This window comes from Habropoda laboriosa, unplaced genomic scaffold (assembly GCF_001263275.1).
Source record: "Habropoda laboriosa isolate 0110345459 unplaced genomic scaffold, ASM126327v1 scaffold148, whole genome shotgun sequence".
NCBI lineage: Eukaryota > Metazoa > Arthropoda > Insecta > Hymenoptera > Apidae > Habropoda > Habropoda laboriosa.
This window is the reverse complement of record NW_017100279.1, coordinates 1655620-1673244: the sequence shown is the minus strand read 5'-3', so window position 1 is coordinate 1673244 and position 17625 is coordinate 1655620. Positions and strand designations below refer to the sequence as shown.

The window sequence follows — 17625 nt, the reverse complement described above, 5'->3', positions numbered from 1 at the left end:
CGGTGGCAATCGTCGATCACAGTGTTATCAATTCTTCGCTATATATCCACAATGATTCTACGTCGACGACGCTTCGACGTTGAGCGTGTTAAAAGAACGAAATCCGATTCCTCCGGTTTAGAGCGATATAAAGTCACGTCGCTTTTCGCGAGGAAACGTATCGGTGAAAAACTCCGTCCCGCTGCTGGCTGTAATCGATGGCATCGACATGACCCGGCAGCGTTAGTCGATAATCGAGAGTAACACGCGTTAATACGGCAGAGTCGAGGAACCAACGAAATCGCCGGGCGTAATTGGATCGGACGCGCGGCGTCGGAGGCGTCGCGTGATACGTGTGAACTGTAGTACTCGCTCTCTTAACGGCCTCGACTCGAATTCGCGATTTCTCCCCCCCCTCTTGCCGAAACGAATTGGCTGTTTGCGTAGCCGGTGATCGATTTAATAAAACGCGCCGGTGGGTGGAGAAGAAAAGAAGAAGAAAAGTGTAGTCGCGAAATAAAACCGGTGGAGAAGTGTGCCCCCAACGGGAGAAAAAGACTGTCGGTTATCCGTCTGTGGAAATGGTCGCGGGTCAGAGCACCCGCAATTTAAGTGACAAATGAAACGAAAGGCACCGTCGATGAATCCGGCCGGAATTATAGAGGCTATTAGGTGTCATTAAGTTCGAGCAACGATCGTTTATTTCTGGATTGCAGTGTAAGGGAAGTGGTTCTCTTTTTTCACGCTAACTGTACAGCTAATTCTCAATTTATATGATCGATCGCTACCACGTTTAAATCGGGAGAAATAGTTTCGGTGTGAGATAATGGATACGGATGTATCGTAGAATAAATTGAAGAATTTACTTTTGTCAATGACACAATTAGAGGAAATTAATGTTTGTTAACGGTTCGCTCTGTATCCTCTTTATTTAATAATAGAAGGACAATCTTTTTCTTGTTACCCGGAACGTAGAATTCTACGGTATCGTTGCTAATGTTAATATCAACATTATTAAAAATGTAATTAAATAATGGTGGCTTGAGTGAAAACAGTCTGAATTTTTCCCCTTTTTCTGTGAGAACCTGTGCAATTAGAGCGTTAGATGTACAGGGTGTCCCAGTTTTTTCCGATCAAACTTCGTCAATACGTTCTATAAGCATAGGTAAGGCAAGAAGCGTTCTTATTTTGTATCATAACTGCGCATTCCTATTTCATACTTTGTGTTATAACTTTTTAACAAAGTCTCAAACGACCCATGTTCGTATAAAATTCTTTCCTCGCTCGTACTCGTAGAACACACCGACGAAGTTTGATCGATAAAAACTTAGGACACCCGGTATACGTGAAAAAGGGACAACAAGGTGTGTTTAGAAAATTCAGTTAGCCGCGAAAGGCAAACAGTTCGACGAGGGGGAACCACAGGGAGGAACGGGGCTCAGCTGCTCCAAGTTTAATGATTCTTAAGGACGAGTTCGCAGGCTATCTAAATTAATTCTTAAAGTTCCCGTGGCGCCGGTTTCAAAGAGTTGTTCTACTACCGGTACCAGTAATTTCAGTGGAGTAATTGAAAACACCCGTTCCGTGAATGAACAATTTTAGGCGACGCTAATGGAGATACGGAACCCAACGGTGTCCTCGTAAATTCGCCGATGAAATAACGCCGCTTTTCAGACGGCGGCTGGGAGGGAATGAATAGGGATCCTAAAGCTACTCATATTTTCCGATGTCGCTCTGATATTTCAGCTTCGTATATTAACCCTCGGTGAAGTTGCCCGGTATCCAACACGCGGGCACGCCGATCGCTTTGAGATCTCCCCGAACCAATTCCTGTTTTCTTTTCCTTTCTTTTCTTCAACGACGACCGTCCAACCTATATCCTATCGCATTCCACGGTATGAAAAATCGAACAGATAGAATAGCTTGATGTTCTCCCTCGGTTTCTTCGCCCTCCCCGTCTCTCCCTCGCTCTCCCTCGCTCTTTCTCTGATGTGTTTGTCCCACGGTATTGATACGTTATCATCTTTCATTCAAGGGGAGAATTTAACGTCAAACGCAGAGGGGGGTCACTCTTTATTTTTACTCGAAACAATCGCGGTTGAGGGGTAATATAGATCACCGAGGATGATCTTCGAAGAGGGAGAGAAGCTATTCACTTATTTGTTTTTTTTTTTCACTTTATTTGAAATCGTTTAGATATACGACGAAAGGAGGAAGGAAGAAATAAGAGAGAGAGAGAGAGAGAGGGGTTAAAAGAAGAAAAATCTTTTGGTACGAACAGATACGAAAGGTAATCTTCGTTCGCATCTTCCTTGGCGGGTTTTTTAAGGAGATTAATTTTCATAGTGGATGATGTTTCGCATCAACAACGCTCGAGCACAAAAGAAATTACTTGGTAACAAAGTTTGCTAATAACGGTTCGTTTCTTCTCTCTTTCTCTATCTTTCACCGGCGTGTTCGGCGTTTTAATAAGAATGGAAAGCAAAAGGAGAGACTCCGCGGACCGGTAGCCTGGAAACGTGAACGAAATTCCGCGTGACTGTTGAAAAGAAACGAAGGTTAGAGGTTTTGCGGCGACACGATATAACACGTATCTGTACATTCGCGTCCTCGACGATCGTCAGCCAACGAGGAGGAGTGGCCTGCTCTAATTTCCCTTAACGATGCACTTTTTTCTTCTTCTTCTTCTCTCTCCTTGGAAGTGACGATCGTGCCTAATCTGAACGGTCGATCGGTGGTGGCTTCCATCGATTCGCAACCCTTCTTCCCCTCCCCCTCTAGGTGTATTCCCCGCCGCGTCAGAACCGCGAGACACTTTCTTCACCCGTGGTGACCCTCTCGCGCCTTTAACCCAGTTTCCTCTCTATGCGGTTTCTTACGTATGCATTTTTCATTCGTTTCAGCACTCGAGGCGACATCGAGACTTCACAGTGGCCGAGAGCTACGATGCGTCATCGTCGAACGGTGACAGCCTCTCGATGACGATACCGCCACCGTCGATCGATCGATCCCCACTTCCTCAAGAGTCATACCTTCCTGAAAGTAAGTGACGATAGTTAAATCACCTCTCCTCTCTCAACCGTAAAAATCTCTGTATTCTCTTTCTCGCTCGCCGGAGAAATAAAAAGGGGAGAAGAGAAATGTTTCCTCGAAGAGCGGACACACGCGCGCCGTTCTAGACGGGTAAAGAAGAGATGCGTGTACAAAGTCGGAGGGATCGCTAAATTAACGCGAATCCCGTTCTCTTTCTCCTTTTCTCTTGGACACACGGGACGGAACGAAAATTGAAAGGGCAACAAACTGGCCAGCATCCCGGAAAAAATTAATGAACACGTTTACACGCGGCGTGCATTTGATCCACAGAGCCGTGTGGAAGGAATCAGAAAAAGGAGAGAGAGAAACGAAAATGGGGAAGAGGGAAAAAAAGAAGTCGGCCATTCCCGTGATCTGTACCGTGAACGCTTTATTTCCCTGGCCACGCGAATTTTCTAAAGCGAATTTCGCGTTTATTCTTTTCGCGCAATACAACCTTCCACTTCTACCCTCCCTCACCCGTTCCCCCTATGCACGCGAGTTAAACGTTTCTTAATTAAATCATTATTCCCGATGAATGTGTAATTTACGATGCACAATGGAGGCATTCGGAATCGCTGGGAGTTTCGCGGTTTCGTTTCCTCTCGGATCGACGGGTTCGTTGTAAAATGGGAGGAGACAGAGCGCACAGGAAGAAACGACGAAAACGATAGAAAGTCATCCGTTCTTACCATTTAAACCGGATGTCGTCCATTGTACAGATTCGAGGGAAAAAGAAGAGGTTTGTAAGTATTGTATCTTGAGAATAAAACACACTACGCCGGTGATAATCAGCGCAGCGACGATTTGAACAGCCACGGAGATCTTCGTGATTATATTTCGTTTTGTCTTTTATCTCCTTCGCGTTACTCCGATGTTTTAATTCCTGCCGAAACAATCCTCCGTCGTGTTCGTTTCTTTTTCACTCCTCTACCACCTTCTCTTCCTCTTCAAATGAAATTATACGCGGCGAGAATCACGTAGAGAACAAGAGCGAGGATTAATATTATCGCGACTGTGTAGAATATCGCGCACATCGCGCGGAATCAACTTTACCTTATTAACGTTATGCGGGGTAACTTGGTTACGTGCTCGACTCGCGTCCAACTTCTCTTCGCTGATAAATAAAAGTAACACATAGAAATGTATCGCGTATTGATTTTCTTTTTCTTCCTTTTCCTCCTGTTCCTTCTTTCTCTACCTTTAGCCGGTTATTACTTTGAAGGTAGGTATTGATAATTGGACATACACGTAGAACGACGACTACTGTCGCAATTATCACCGGTGTCGCCGATATTAAATATCAGAAAACGATCAAATATTACAACGTGCACACACACGAGGACGTGTGATCGTCGATATAATTACTACGACTCTGGTAAGCTGGCGAAATTCTCCGAAATCTGTGTGTATTGATTAACGTCGATCACCGCGCCCGTATTAATTACAACAAAACGTTTACATATATATATATATGTATATACCTGTGTGGCTGTACTCCCAGAGTGGCCTGTGGGATGGAAGAGAGGGAGTAGGAGGAGGACGGAATTTATCTGTCGCCGCTTAATCAAGAATTCAACGGTTCCCGCCCCTGATAAATGAATGTAACGCGTAAAATTCGCGGCGCTTCGTCCGGTTCTATGCTGCTGTAATTCTTTGTTTAATGCGCGTCCTCCTCCCTCCTCCGTCCCCCTTTCGTTCTGTCAGAGCCGTAACAAGAGGGCTCGAAACGGTAATGGACCAAGTCCCTCTTAATAAAATATTCGAGAGGCTCTTTGATGAATAAACGAACCCTGGAAACGAATGGCAAGTGAATTCTGCGACGAAGAACAGAAAAGAAAAAGAGAAGTGTGTATATATATATAGTATACTTTGTGGTTCGATGATTTGAATAATTTTCAACCCCGAAAAAAGTGCTCGTGGATTTGTGAATTTTCACCGCTTTTTTCTTCTTCCTTTTTAAAGACTCTTCGAAATCGTGTTCTCGTATGTACATATATCGCGGAGGAGCAAGTGGAGAGACGGTGTGTGTATTTACTATAGATCGAGTCAGGATAGGTTTCGTTGTTGCTCGAGGCCTTTGGCGAAATCGTGACGACCATTCCGTTCTGTTTTTCTCTCAGGTGGACAGACGATCGATCCGTGCACGGAGAAATATTGCGGGGTCGGCAAGGAATGCGAACTATCGCCGAACAACACCGCGGCACTCTGCGTCTGCATACGGAAATGCCCGCGAAGACATCGGCCGGTTTGCGCGAGCAACGGAAAGATCTACGCGAATCATTGCGAATTGCACCGAGCTGCCTGCCACGCTGGATCGTCCTTGACCAGGAGCAGGCTCATGCGATGTCTGCATCATGGTAAATGATTTTTTATAACAGAGTTACCATACGTTCTAACGAACTTTTATCGAGCCTCTATGTCCGGGGGTGTTTTAAACTTGTCGTAGAATTTTTTTCGGGGTGGAAATAGGGTGGTTTGTCCTTTGGATTGGGAGGCTACTCGGTTGGAATGCAGGAAAATTGGGGGATTTCTTAGAGGGTTGAATTGTTTTGTTAAGCGCTGTTCTGTATATGTATGTGTCGGTGATTATGAAAATGGCCTAATTTCGACATTTTTCGTTTCGAGATAGTTTCATTTCTTCCTTGTGTAATAGAATATTTTACAAAATACTTGTTTTTATAACGTGACTACAGTAAATTCTCCACAAGTGTCAGTCCGCAAGGAAGCTAAACCTGACAATTGTAGAGTCAGGGACCACGTTTTCGAGCCTCGCGCCCGCCTTTGTAGTTTGCCGAACGTAGACAAGGACAGCGAATAAAAGATAAGCATGAAACGTGTGTCCAGGCAACCAAGCGATTTAAATATCAACTTTTTTTTATTCCGAAATTTTTCTTAACATATTGATGAGATTTTTCTGACATCAAACACGACATAATTTGAACAACATTTACTTCTTAACACGTTCACAAATTATATCGTGTTTGATATCATTTTCATGAGAAAAATCTCACCAACATGTTAAAAAAAATTCCAGATGAAAAAAAGTAAAATTAAAGAAATTATGTTTTTCCGACTGGTGTAGCGTTACACACTTGACTGACTAGGCGTAGGACCATCTATACGGACACTTGTAGAATCCAAACTGTCTGACACTTGTGGAGAATTTACTGTATTTTCTATGAAAAGATCGACGCAGTAGAAAATAATTGATAAATTTTTGTCTTTTAATTTTTCTACATTTTTGACTTAGACAATTAATCATCATTAACGACAGAAACCTGAGAAAATCCTGAAATCTCAGTCAAAATCGCATGAAATACACCTTAACTCTGTTTCTACCCTAATTGAACACAACCTCGCTACATTTCTTCCACCGACTGTACTCTTCTTCTTGCTACGTTACTCTAGGAAGTCTCCCTAAAAAGTTAAAAAATATCCTAAAAATTTCCTTTCTTTTTCTCAAATTTTCAATTCTCTTCAATCTACAATTTCACGTGGCGTTTAAGCGGAAACGCGATGTAATTCTCGCCACGTTTTAATTCGCAACCGCATCTTTCTGGAACCTCCGCAGACATCGAGAATGCGCACGTTCGGAGGACCCTGCACGTGAACAGAACGTCGCCTAAAACTGGCAAGATCATCTCTTATCCACGATCCAGGAGCCGAAAGAAGGGCAGCTTGAGGGAAAACATGATACCGGAGAGGAACGATTCGGATTCGAAGGAGTGCACGAACCAGGAGTACGAAATAATGAAGGTAGAACGAGCGTAACGAAAGCGTAACACGATTCGCGGCGGTCCCGATCGAACTTTACGGATCGAGTGTAAACGTTTTCGTTCCTACTTCGCAGGATAATTTGCTTCTGTACAACCACGCGAGATTGATGTCGCAGGATAATCACAGCAAAGAGTATCTCGTCAGTATAATGTTCTCCCATTACGATCGGAACAACGACGGGAATTTAGAGCGGGAGGAATTGGAACAGGTAACATTTTAGTACTCGATTCGCTCAATGTTCACGCATAATCCGATAAACAACGATTCGTAGATCGCGGAGAACGAGGATCTAGAGGAGTTGTGCAAAGGATGCAATCTTGGACACATGATCAGCTACGACGATACGGACGGCGATGGGAAACTGAACGTGAACGAATTTTACATGGCTTTCAGTAAACTTTACAGTAAGTATCTCGTCTTCTGTGTAACCACGCTAGGATCAGCCGATGTGTTTGTTGACTCAAGTGGAAGTGAAAGTAGAAGAACTTTACGAGAAAGTTTTCCCTCGAACGTTCGACGACACGCTTCGCCTTTTACTTTTAATAATAAATCCAGTTTTGCGTGAACGCGTTCAGAATTCTCTCTAGGAAACACGATAGAGAACCGCGAATAATTCGAGTATATCTTTTAAACCAGCCGAATCTTTCGCAGGTGTATCCGTGGTATCACTCGACAAGTCTCTCGAGGTGAACCATATCTCGGCACGGGTCGGCGACAACGTCGAGATCAAATGTGACGTCACTGGTTCACCACCGCCGCCGTTAGTATGGCAACGAAACGAAGCTGATTTAGAAACGTTGAATGAGCCCGAGGTATATAAACGACATACTACACAATTTCCCCTCTTTTGTACCTGGATAATTACCGTAACTACAAGCCAACTTTCATACTTCAACGATAATCAACGTCGGCACACTTCCTTTGATAGATTCGAGTCTTCAACGACGGCAGCCTTTATCTGACGAAAGTGCAGCTCATTCACGCTGGCAATTACACTTGTCACGCTGTTAGAAATCACGACGTTGTACAGACCCATGTGCTGACCATTCACAGTAAGCTTTCCAAGTGGTAAAACACTCTCGTTGATGCGACAGCCATTTTAACCCTTTCGATACGAAGAGTCAAATGGAGATTTTATTCGACTTTTTTCAATTTTTTCACGTAACATCGATTGACAAATGTTCCCCCTGTCTCTGTAGCTATACCTGAGGTGAAGGTGACGCCACAATTCCAAGCGAAACGCTTGAAGGAAGAAGCGAGCGTGAGGTGTCACGTGGCCGGTGAACCACTTCCGCGTGTGCAATGGTTGAAAAATGACGAGGCATTGAATCACGATCAACCGGATAAGTACGATCTTATTGGAAACGGTACTAAATTGATCATCAAGAACGTCGATTACGCGGACACCGGTGCCTACATGTGTCAAGCGAGTAGTATCGGCGGTGTAACCAGGGACATCAGTAGTTTGGTAGTTCAAGAACAACCTACTCCGAGTAAGTCGCGAATCGTGTTCGTAGACTTCAGTATCTTTTTGAACAGGGAAAAAAAAATGAACGAAACGAAAACAGAGAAAGTAGTGTTTGTTTCTCTCGTTACGAGAAACACACAGATGTTTTAAATAAAAATAGGTCATTTATTAATTACATAGATAAATGAATGACAATCGTGTTTTATCCAGCGACCGAGAGCGAGGAGCGAAGATTCTTCTCGTTTCACGAATGGGGCATTTTGGTTTACGAACCGTCTGCTTGTCGGCCGCGACACGAAATTCGCTCCACGGATGTTATACCCGGCACTCAGGTATGATTAATGAACGTTATTAAACAGCTTGTCTATCTCACAGATAGTATTTAGGCTCTTACAATCAAGATTGATATTGTTCAACGCTTCCAAGTGTAATTTCAACGTTGTTTTACATCCTGTAGCCTCGAACAATAAATCCATAGTTTCGTGTGTGTTTTCTGTTTTTTTTTTTTTTCTCTTTTATTTATTACCACAAATCTCATGATTTAGGAATACGTGTGTGGAGCGAAAGGCGTCCCTTGTTCATGGGGACGCGCGATCAACGTCGCGAATCGGTACGTGTACGTCAGCCAACCGGACAAAGATCGCGTGCTGGTCATCAGCGAAATACAAATGGTTATAGTCGATGTGAGTGAAGTCTTGAATTTATCAATATGAAATTCGTTAAACGTAACTGTTAAAAGCAAGTATTCTACTAGGTAATACCGACGGATAAATATCCCGTTCAACTCTGGTACGTGCCATCCCTTGATCAGGTATGGATATTGAACTGGAGAAACGAAGAGGACATCGGTGTGAAAACGGTGCAGGTAATCGAGGATGCAGCTCAGAAGAAAAGGCATCGAGCCATTCGGCCAGAACCTATCGATGCACAATTCGATATAATTCAAAATATTTATATCCCTGAACCACAAGTAAGTTTCCTCGTTTGTTGAAAATTATCATATATTTCAAATGATATTCTCTCTATCGATCAGGATATCGACAATACGTTCAAATACGGGTACGTGAGTCACACGAATCAACGCAACATGTACAAACTAGATCTGAAGAACATGAAATACACACGGAGCGCTGATTTAAGCTCTTACAATTGTGTCCCAATAAACGTTCAATTTTCAGTTCTTTGTGAGTCATTTCTTTCGGTATAATATGTGAGAAATTGATAAATATCTGTCGTAAATTTGCAAGTGTCTTCCTTATATTGCTTTTCAGATGGATTCGTGATAATAGAATGCCAGGAACCGGTTGTCAACCGACCAGCAGGTCAATTAGTGTTGGATTATTTAACCGACACCGTTCTTGCACACAAACCGAATCTTTTAGGAAGACCAACTATCTCGCCTGATTCACGACATCTTGTTACTTTAGACAAACAAGAGACAGGCGTAACTTTAGTTGTACAAGAAATATCACGTAATTAGAGCCTGTATCTTTTTTTATAAAATTTATCAATATATATAAACAATTCAGTAATAAAAACATCTGTTTGTAGCCGATGGTTTGAAGTTCGCGTTCGACGTGAAAACGACGTTGAATATCAGCGACATTGCGCTCTACCCGTCGCAAACGACCCATGGCTACGATATCTACGCGTCATCGATCGATAAAGAAAACATTCTTTTCCTCGATCTAGCCACTGGTAAAATGAAAATTTACTAACGTGGTAATTTAATTCGACGATCAACATTTGAAATATGAATTTCTTATCATAGGTAAAGTGGAGATGATAACGGGAGTGGGTAAAGCAACACCGCCTAATTTAACAAAGTGGGGGAATCCAAACAGACCTATTGTACAAAGTGGTATATTTGGCAAATATATGGTCAGTCCTTCGAACGACGCACTGTTCGTTCTAAATGGAGAAACTCGAACGATAAATTGCGAGATCGGTGGCCTGGTACATCCTGGAGCAGTAGTATGGTTTACAGTGTCTTTACATTAAGCAATCGAAAATTTCGACAACGATAGGAGGCGTGTTTAGATAATTAAAAGTAGCCAAGCACAGAAGAAGAAAGAGTGATATGAAAGAAATATCATGTACATCACCATTTGAGACGAGAGGATAAAGTAATCGTAGTTTTTTTAGGTTAGAAGAAGAAACGGTTGGCGTATTTTTGACACCATCGAGCGAATAAACGTTTTTTGATCGTTACGATGCGAATATTTATCGCGAAACATTTATCAATAAGATTTTTAATGTACATACCAAGGATCGTCTTTTACATACATATTTAACGTACCTAATCGTTACCCTATCGGTGGCCTTAGTTTCCCTCGATTTTGCATATCCTCATCTTTGTACTTATACATTTCTCTTTTTCGAATAAATTTTCAATGGCTATAAAGATACAATTACACTCTTCCACGTAGCAATTAGAGTGTCTGTTATTTCTTACCCAATACGAACTGTAAATTATTAAAAATCAACATTACGGAACTCGATATACCTGAACAATTTAGAAATTTTATATTTTCGGTTTATTTGCAACGGAATATTTAAAGTTCTTTCTAAAACGATATCAAGAGTCAATAATATAGCCAAGCATTCGTCGATGACTTGTACAATGCTAGCTAATCAGTTAATTAGGAAACGAAAAGGTTATAAACTTACGCGAGCCGTATAAACACAAATATAATACAGTATAGTCACTTTCTAGCCGGTAAATTGTTTTGATCGAAAAATTCGGACAATTTGTTTCACGATAATTTTTACAATAACTTATACGGTAAAGACATATAGTACAGTTATCGGGCCACAAATAGCACACTAACAACGGGTATGATGATTATGTATTATAACGCATGCATGTGTCGTGTGTACGCGTGTGGATACGAGCGCATATAACAAGTAAAATGAATATCTTGTAATAAAATTACAACAAAACTAATTTAATAAATAATCTGCAAATACAACATTCTTTTTGTTACAATGTACATGCAGATTACAAACATCTTAGCAGTCTTGTATCCGTTCGGGTAAAAAGGAAATGATGATACAGTGAATGATTACACTCCGTCGTTAACGATCGTATTTTTAAGTGTCTTCTAGTCGTAACGTTCGCCTTTATTCACTAATAAATTACGTCTGTTCAAAATCTCGAAGTCTACGTTTAATCACCTACTGTACAAATTCGACGTACGTTTACGCACTATCTGGTATAAATACGCTTAGTTCTTTCCAAATTATTAACTGTACCACACACAATTGCTGTTTCCACGCTTAACGCCATTGACGATTTGGTAATTACACAATATCTTCCAACCGATTACACGATCACTCGTGAAACGCACGGCTTTACCGATAGTGATATTCGACAGTCAACGAATTTATAAGTGTATACCATGAGGTGTATACCAAAAAAGATACGGAGACAGACCAGGAGTGGATTACTAGGAAAAATAGATCGTGAGATTTGTGAGCAGTTTTCCATTCAGCATGATGTAGTTTCATCAACATATAAACGCAACACCTCGTAAACCTCTTTCTCGATTCCCCATATCCTATTCTCTTCCTCATTCTTTCTATGTCACTGACACTACCCATTCGCCAGTTTCTTTGTTCCAGCACTGGTTATATATTGCACGATTTTAAATTGGTCCCTTGCCGACTGTAAAAAAGTATGTAAGCGTTGCTAAAGTCTTCCTCCTGAGGTTTCTGTCTGCTTGTAATTTCATCATTGTAGTAATACCACATATCGGTGCGAGGATTTTTAGCGTATGCTGTGTAGTGCCCAGCTGATACCCCTGTAATATTATATGAAAAAGATAAAACATTGTATGACTCTCGATTATAATATAATTAAACCAAATTACAATATATAATACGTACCTCCAAAATGACAAACACAGGCATAAAGATCGTACAGGTGTTGACCCACGCTTAGACCGACCAAAGGGAATGTAACTTTATCGTCTAACTTCATACTAGTGCACTCGTAAAATACAAATCTGCAATTTCCGTTCAAATAAAAAATGCAATTGCTGCCTCTTTATGAACGTATTAATTAAAATTAAAATTAAAAATCAACATACCGTTTCAAGTACACTATGAGGAACTTGGGATATCTGTGAACCGTGAGTGTTTTCGTAGCGCACCGATTTCGTTCACACTTTGGACAAAACCAAGGATTGTGTTCGTCTAATGTTTCACTAAAAAGGCATTCAAATTTCAACGTTTCTTTGCAAATTATTTATAAAATTTTCAGCATAAGTAATAAAATATACCTCTGACTAAATGCCTGAAGACAGTCATATAAAGACAAAGGATGATGAGGCCTCTGTTTGCTAACACTGACATGATCAATTGGAGATGCAATCTTAGGAACATGCTCCGTGTAACGCACAGCTAAAGTATCGCCATTATACAAGATTACCATACCCGTTTCGGGTACGCTGCAACCTGTACAGTGTGTAGTATAGATGCAACGAGAACAATGGTGGCCCTATAAAAAATTCTCTTTACTTCTCAACTCATTTGATTTTGCTATGTATTTGTCTATTAATAGATTAATATAACAAACGGAAAATATAGTTGATAACAGTATTCTAACCTGTCCCGTAACAAAATGAAGCGTGTAATTTCCTTCCTGCGGTACATTCCGTCTCACAATGTCATGCAAGTCTTTAGCGTTTACTCTTGAAGGTAATCTTACTAAATGTGGATAACCAAAAAGCTTTGTTCCTTTACGATTGTTCGTCGTTTCATTCGTCGTATCATGCCGTAGAACCAATGGTACATTTAAGATTCTAACCGCAGGCCTCGGTCTGCCTGTTTGATCTATTTTAACAAAAGACGACGCTGTTATGTAGGTTGAACACATTGGACACATTTGCGGTTCCGTTTGATTCTTGAAGTAATTCTGTTAAATTAAATGTACAATAGTAATTCGTATATCCATTGTAACATGTAATATGAGAATGTGTGCCAAAAGTAATTTCAATTTTTTCGTAATACATCATTATTATTAAAAAATAAAATGAAAAGCACAGATATACATATAGTACCCTCAGTATACGGCAGCCTCAGATTAGTCTGAATTGAGTTCCAGAACAACTTTTCTGGCTTGCGGATTGTACTCAAATAGCGAATCATACGGGTTTCCATCTTTTCGTTCCCAAACGCCTCTACTTCAAACGAAGTTTCCTGGACTAATTGATAACGTAAAGCTATTTCTGGTTCCCGTACGTACCCTTATGATACCGTCCGGCTAGAACGTTTGCTGATTTAATCTCAGACCTTCCCGGGGTAAAATAGTGGTAACTATATACCTTGCTTGTATACCCCTCCCGCTAGATTAAAGCTGCCGTTTTCATCATTGGGTTTTTATATTGTACCGATTAAGATTATACGTATATAATGTCAACAATAATATAAAATATTAAAAAGTTTAATCGAAAGATTTTAATCGCTTAAAAATTTCATTCAAAAATGTAAAAATAAAGCTACAAAACAAAGAGACTTACCTCAATGCAAATATCACACATAACGAAGTTGCAGCTATTCCCCCTGTGCCTCTTCAAATCTCCGTCCAATTCCTCGAGACAAATTGTACATGGAATTTCCTCTGCCGTAACCGTACACTTTTGACAGGAATCAGCCTCGGATACACGATCTCCACCACCATCTGGCATTGAAGTATACGCATCAGGAGGTTCCATGAGTTCAAAGGCGTATATAGATCGATTCGTATCATTGATGTGTCTCAAAAGTGTATTGTCATCCTTAAATGTAAAACCTTGATGTACAATCCAACAGTGACATTTCCCTCTAGTGCGATAAGCTACAGCAAGCAAAATACATAATTCTCGATACCTACGGTGCAAGGGTAAAATAATATAGTCGAAGAGTGATGGCCACGATGGGCTAATAACAAGAGAATGAATAATAAAAGCCAAATCAAACACAGAAAAGTACAGGAATGAAGAATTGAATTTGTGTGATGGAATGTAGCCTCGTAACTACGCTTTGCGCTACGAGAGTGTTCTTCCACAACATTTACTCTCGGAGGACAGTATCAACGATTATCGAGACTACTCGGTAAGCCGCCTTCTTTATCCTCCATGATTTATCTTGTATCAAAATTAAAACCCACGCACCGTTTTACATGAGATAAAATAAACTGAATTTTACTTCCTACCGAAAATAAACAACTTACAACTTCCTTAAAAGAATATTATATTTGAAATAGTATTGAGAAATTTAACGAATAAATTGAAAATAATATAGGACGGCAGTGAGTTGACCAACTGAATACAAATTTCTTGAAATGTATGTACATGCTGTATTTAAATAAGGAAAACTGCATTGAAAAGAGGATTATCAGTTTTATATCGTTATACGTTTTATACCAGCTTACCAGAATCTTCGATATATGGTTTTCTAAAACTTCAGCAAGTGCAATGTTCGCTACAGCAATGTTTTCTTTGCCAAGTGTTTTTAATAGCTCTTCCTTCAACTTTCCAATGCGTGACTGTTTGTTTAATGAAACAACACACCTTATGGGTTGATCACCATTTGCAGGAACATATGTAACATTTAGTTGCCTTTCCATTGCATGAGGTAGCGGCACTGATAAATACATAAAAGGCTCGTACGTAACAGAAACATGATTACATACTGCACAAACAACCTACAAAACATAAATATATAAATTATCCCAGACTTGTGTATTTACATTCGAATTAAATAGTTTAAATATTATTATGTATCAGTAATATGAGTCTTGCTTTCCAGGCTTTTCAAAGCAAAAAGGAATAAATACTGAATTTTAATATAGGAAACTCTTTACGGTAAATATCAATTACCGGAGTTAGTTACCTCAACGTATAGTCTCCATAATACATAAAATATTATATATGACATAGTTAAATTTACCTTGCTTTTAAACTGTCCCTGGAAAGTATCGACGATAATACTTCTATTAGACTTTAAGTGCTTTGCCCAATGTTTGTCAGCCTCCATCTCATCTTGTGCCTCTATAGCACCATTACCATAACTTTGTGAAACTCGTGCGCATTGAGAACTAATGCTTCCCTGGCCATCACGCTTGTGATTCTTCTCTTGATCATCAAGCCTCATACGTTTTACATTACACTTTTCTAAACCATTATCGTACTCTATATCAGAACCGCTTGATGCATAGTCTATACCGCAATTGACTTTTTGTACGTTGACTTCTTTTATTCTTTTAACACTGACACTTTTATTGTCGAAATCATGATTTTCCATAAGGTTTGAATTATCTAGAGGCATTCTACGAACATTTTCTTTCGGAAACTTTTGGGAATCATAGTGAATCTCGTTGTTACATTCTTGTTGTGTTACTAAGAAGTTTGCATTGCTAGTTTTCGCTTGTTTATGAATATCATAAAGACCATGATACTTTGGAACATTTTTTGACAGTTCAATTAGTGTGTCTAGCCTTAATGAAGGCGTAACTTCATTTTCCTTTAGATCGACCTTATTGTGAATAAAGGTATTGGATTTTGCTTCAACAGTTTCATCAGAATCGAGTGTTTCTTCATCATCATCACCATCGTTCAGAGGCGATCCTCGTGGTGAATTCGCAATACTATCTAATTCACCTATTGGTGAACCTAAATCTACAAAACAAAAATTGTTACCATTTTTATAATATATTATTTTAATTTATCATAGATCTGTAATAAATATTATTACCTCTTGGTGAACCTGCCATTGTAACATTAGGACTGTTTGGACATTCTGGTGATGGTATACAATCATACATTTCCAACAAATCTGTATTACAATTTGAATTACCAGTGGCAGTAACTGGAGACATGGCTTTTCCATTTGAATTCTCAACTGGATTAATCGAGTTGGCAGTGGTTGTAGATGATGGAGTTTGACAATTTTTTGTACACTTTGCTGTATTCATTTGCTCATGCAAAGAATCCAACAAAAGCGCGAGAAATTCTTGACAATCATGCTATAAAATATCATTTTTATTAATTATTTAAGCTTTTTATGAATAATTAGGTAAATTATAAAAGCAGCCAAAATTTACCTGTCTATAATCTTTAAATTGTGAATGATATGTCCCTAAAGTTTGCTTGAATTCAGTAGGCCTAAGGACACTGTATTTACCAGACCACATTTTGCCAAGGAGTGCACTAAAATGCGCCATTAATGATCCAGGTGGAGGTAGTTTCTCCCCCCTTTGCTGTAAATCCAAAAAATGTCGCAGGACGGGTGGTGTTGCGGTTAAACATTGCAAACCAGCAGCCATAAAGCAAGTATTACCAAGATTACGAAGACCACATACTCCAGCACGTAAAATTACATCCTCTGCAATCAAATTCCAAACAAAATATTGCTTACTCAATAAAATTAGTAAAGCAATAAAACCATTAAATTTTTATACACAAATAAATTGGTATTTGTACTCACCCATTGGTGAATCATCTTGAGAATCTCCACCTTCTGAAAACAAATTATTTAAAGCTGGAGTCCCAGGAGGTAAAAATGGACCATGCTCTATACCAGGTCCATTATCACCAATAGGATCTGCACCAACATCTGTGAAATCATTTAAACCAGGTGGTGGTGGAAGTGGAATGGCATAATCTGATGTAGAACTATTTGCTTCAGTCCTACAATATTGAAAGAAATTTATCCTCTTGAAGAGTTAAAGTATGATCTAAAGAAGATGTCAGTGGACTAAGGCCAGTAGAATCTAACACCTCTGATATCTCTGCAACTTCAGGCAGATAAAAAATTTCAGACGATCCGATCATTGAAATATTTTCTACTTCTGAGACATCCACCTTATTGTCCATTCAGATAATAAAATACCAAATATACACAACACTGACACATTTAAAAATACTGTATCTCTAAAAAATTGCAATATTCTATTAAAAAAAACATATTTGCTAAAAACAGAATGATTTCATAAGATACATTTGGTGCTTTGTTTTCTCTTTACTTTTTTTTAAGACAACATACATTATTTAAGTGTGTTTCATTTGCTGTAAAATTAACAATCAAAAAGTATATACTGACGTAAATATAATTTCAAATTAAAATTCTGAAAATTCTATTTAAAATGCATAAAGTCATCAAACAATACTTAAATCATCCTAACCTAAGATGTCGGGAACGATTACCGCGAATTCTTTGGCGTCCTATTCTTGTAGGGCGGTAAACTCCTCGAGGAATAATTATTATCGGTAACTGAATTTTTTCGCTTTTTAGAAGTAAGATTATGTTATATTGGCTAGCACACTGATCAATATGGAAGAAAC

The 17625-nt window shown here is 39.6% G+C and overlaps 2 protein-coding genes across 2 annotated transcripts in view; one reads left to right on the top strand and one right to left on the bottom strand.

Moving 5' to 3' along the window:
• Positions 1 to 10419, top strand: part of LOC108573544 (follistatin-related protein 5-like) — a 51618-nt gene extending 41199 nt beyond the window's left edge. The window contains exons 3-17 of the mRNA XM_017936006.1: positions 2883 to 3021; positions 5175 to 5411; positions 6626 to 6810; positions 6905 to 7039; positions 7103 to 7235; positions 7483 to 7643; positions 7760 to 7883; positions 8031 to 8324; positions 8510 to 8631; positions 8845 to 8982; positions 9054 to 9269; positions 9333 to 9483; positions 9571 to 9771; positions 9851 to 9997; positions 10071 to 10419. Of these exons, the coding sequence (XP_017791495.1) occupies positions 2883 to 3021; positions 5175 to 5411; positions 6626 to 6810; positions 6905 to 7039; positions 7103 to 7235; positions 7483 to 7643; positions 7760 to 7883; positions 8031 to 8324; positions 8510 to 8631; positions 8845 to 8982; positions 9054 to 9269; positions 9333 to 9483; positions 9571 to 9771; positions 9851 to 9997; positions 10071 to 10300 (2613 nt within the window). The 3' untranslated portion in view covers positions 10301 to 10419. The remainder of the gene's footprint in view (positions 1 to 2882; positions 3022 to 5174; positions 5412 to 6625; positions 6811 to 6904; positions 7040 to 7102; positions 7236 to 7482; positions 7644 to 7759; positions 7884 to 8030; positions 8325 to 8509; positions 8632 to 8844; positions 8983 to 9053; positions 9270 to 9332; positions 9484 to 9570; positions 9772 to 9850; positions 9998 to 10070) is intronic.
• A 1428-nt stretch (positions 10420 to 11847) lies between these two features.
• Positions 11848 to 17157, bottom strand: LOC108573550. Its single transcript, XM_017936013.1, is given in 12 exon segments — positions 11848 to 12102; positions 12188 to 12306; positions 12391 to 12507; positions 12583 to 12800; positions 12909 to 13217; positions 13822 to 14079; positions 14715 to 14987; positions 15233 to 15960; positions 16037 to 16307; positions 16386 to 16666; positions 16769 to 16980; positions 16982 to 17157. Coding segments are annotated over 12 exon segments (3135 nt in total). The 3' UTR covers positions 11848 to 11929.
• Positions 17158 to 17625: the final 468 nt, after the last annotated feature.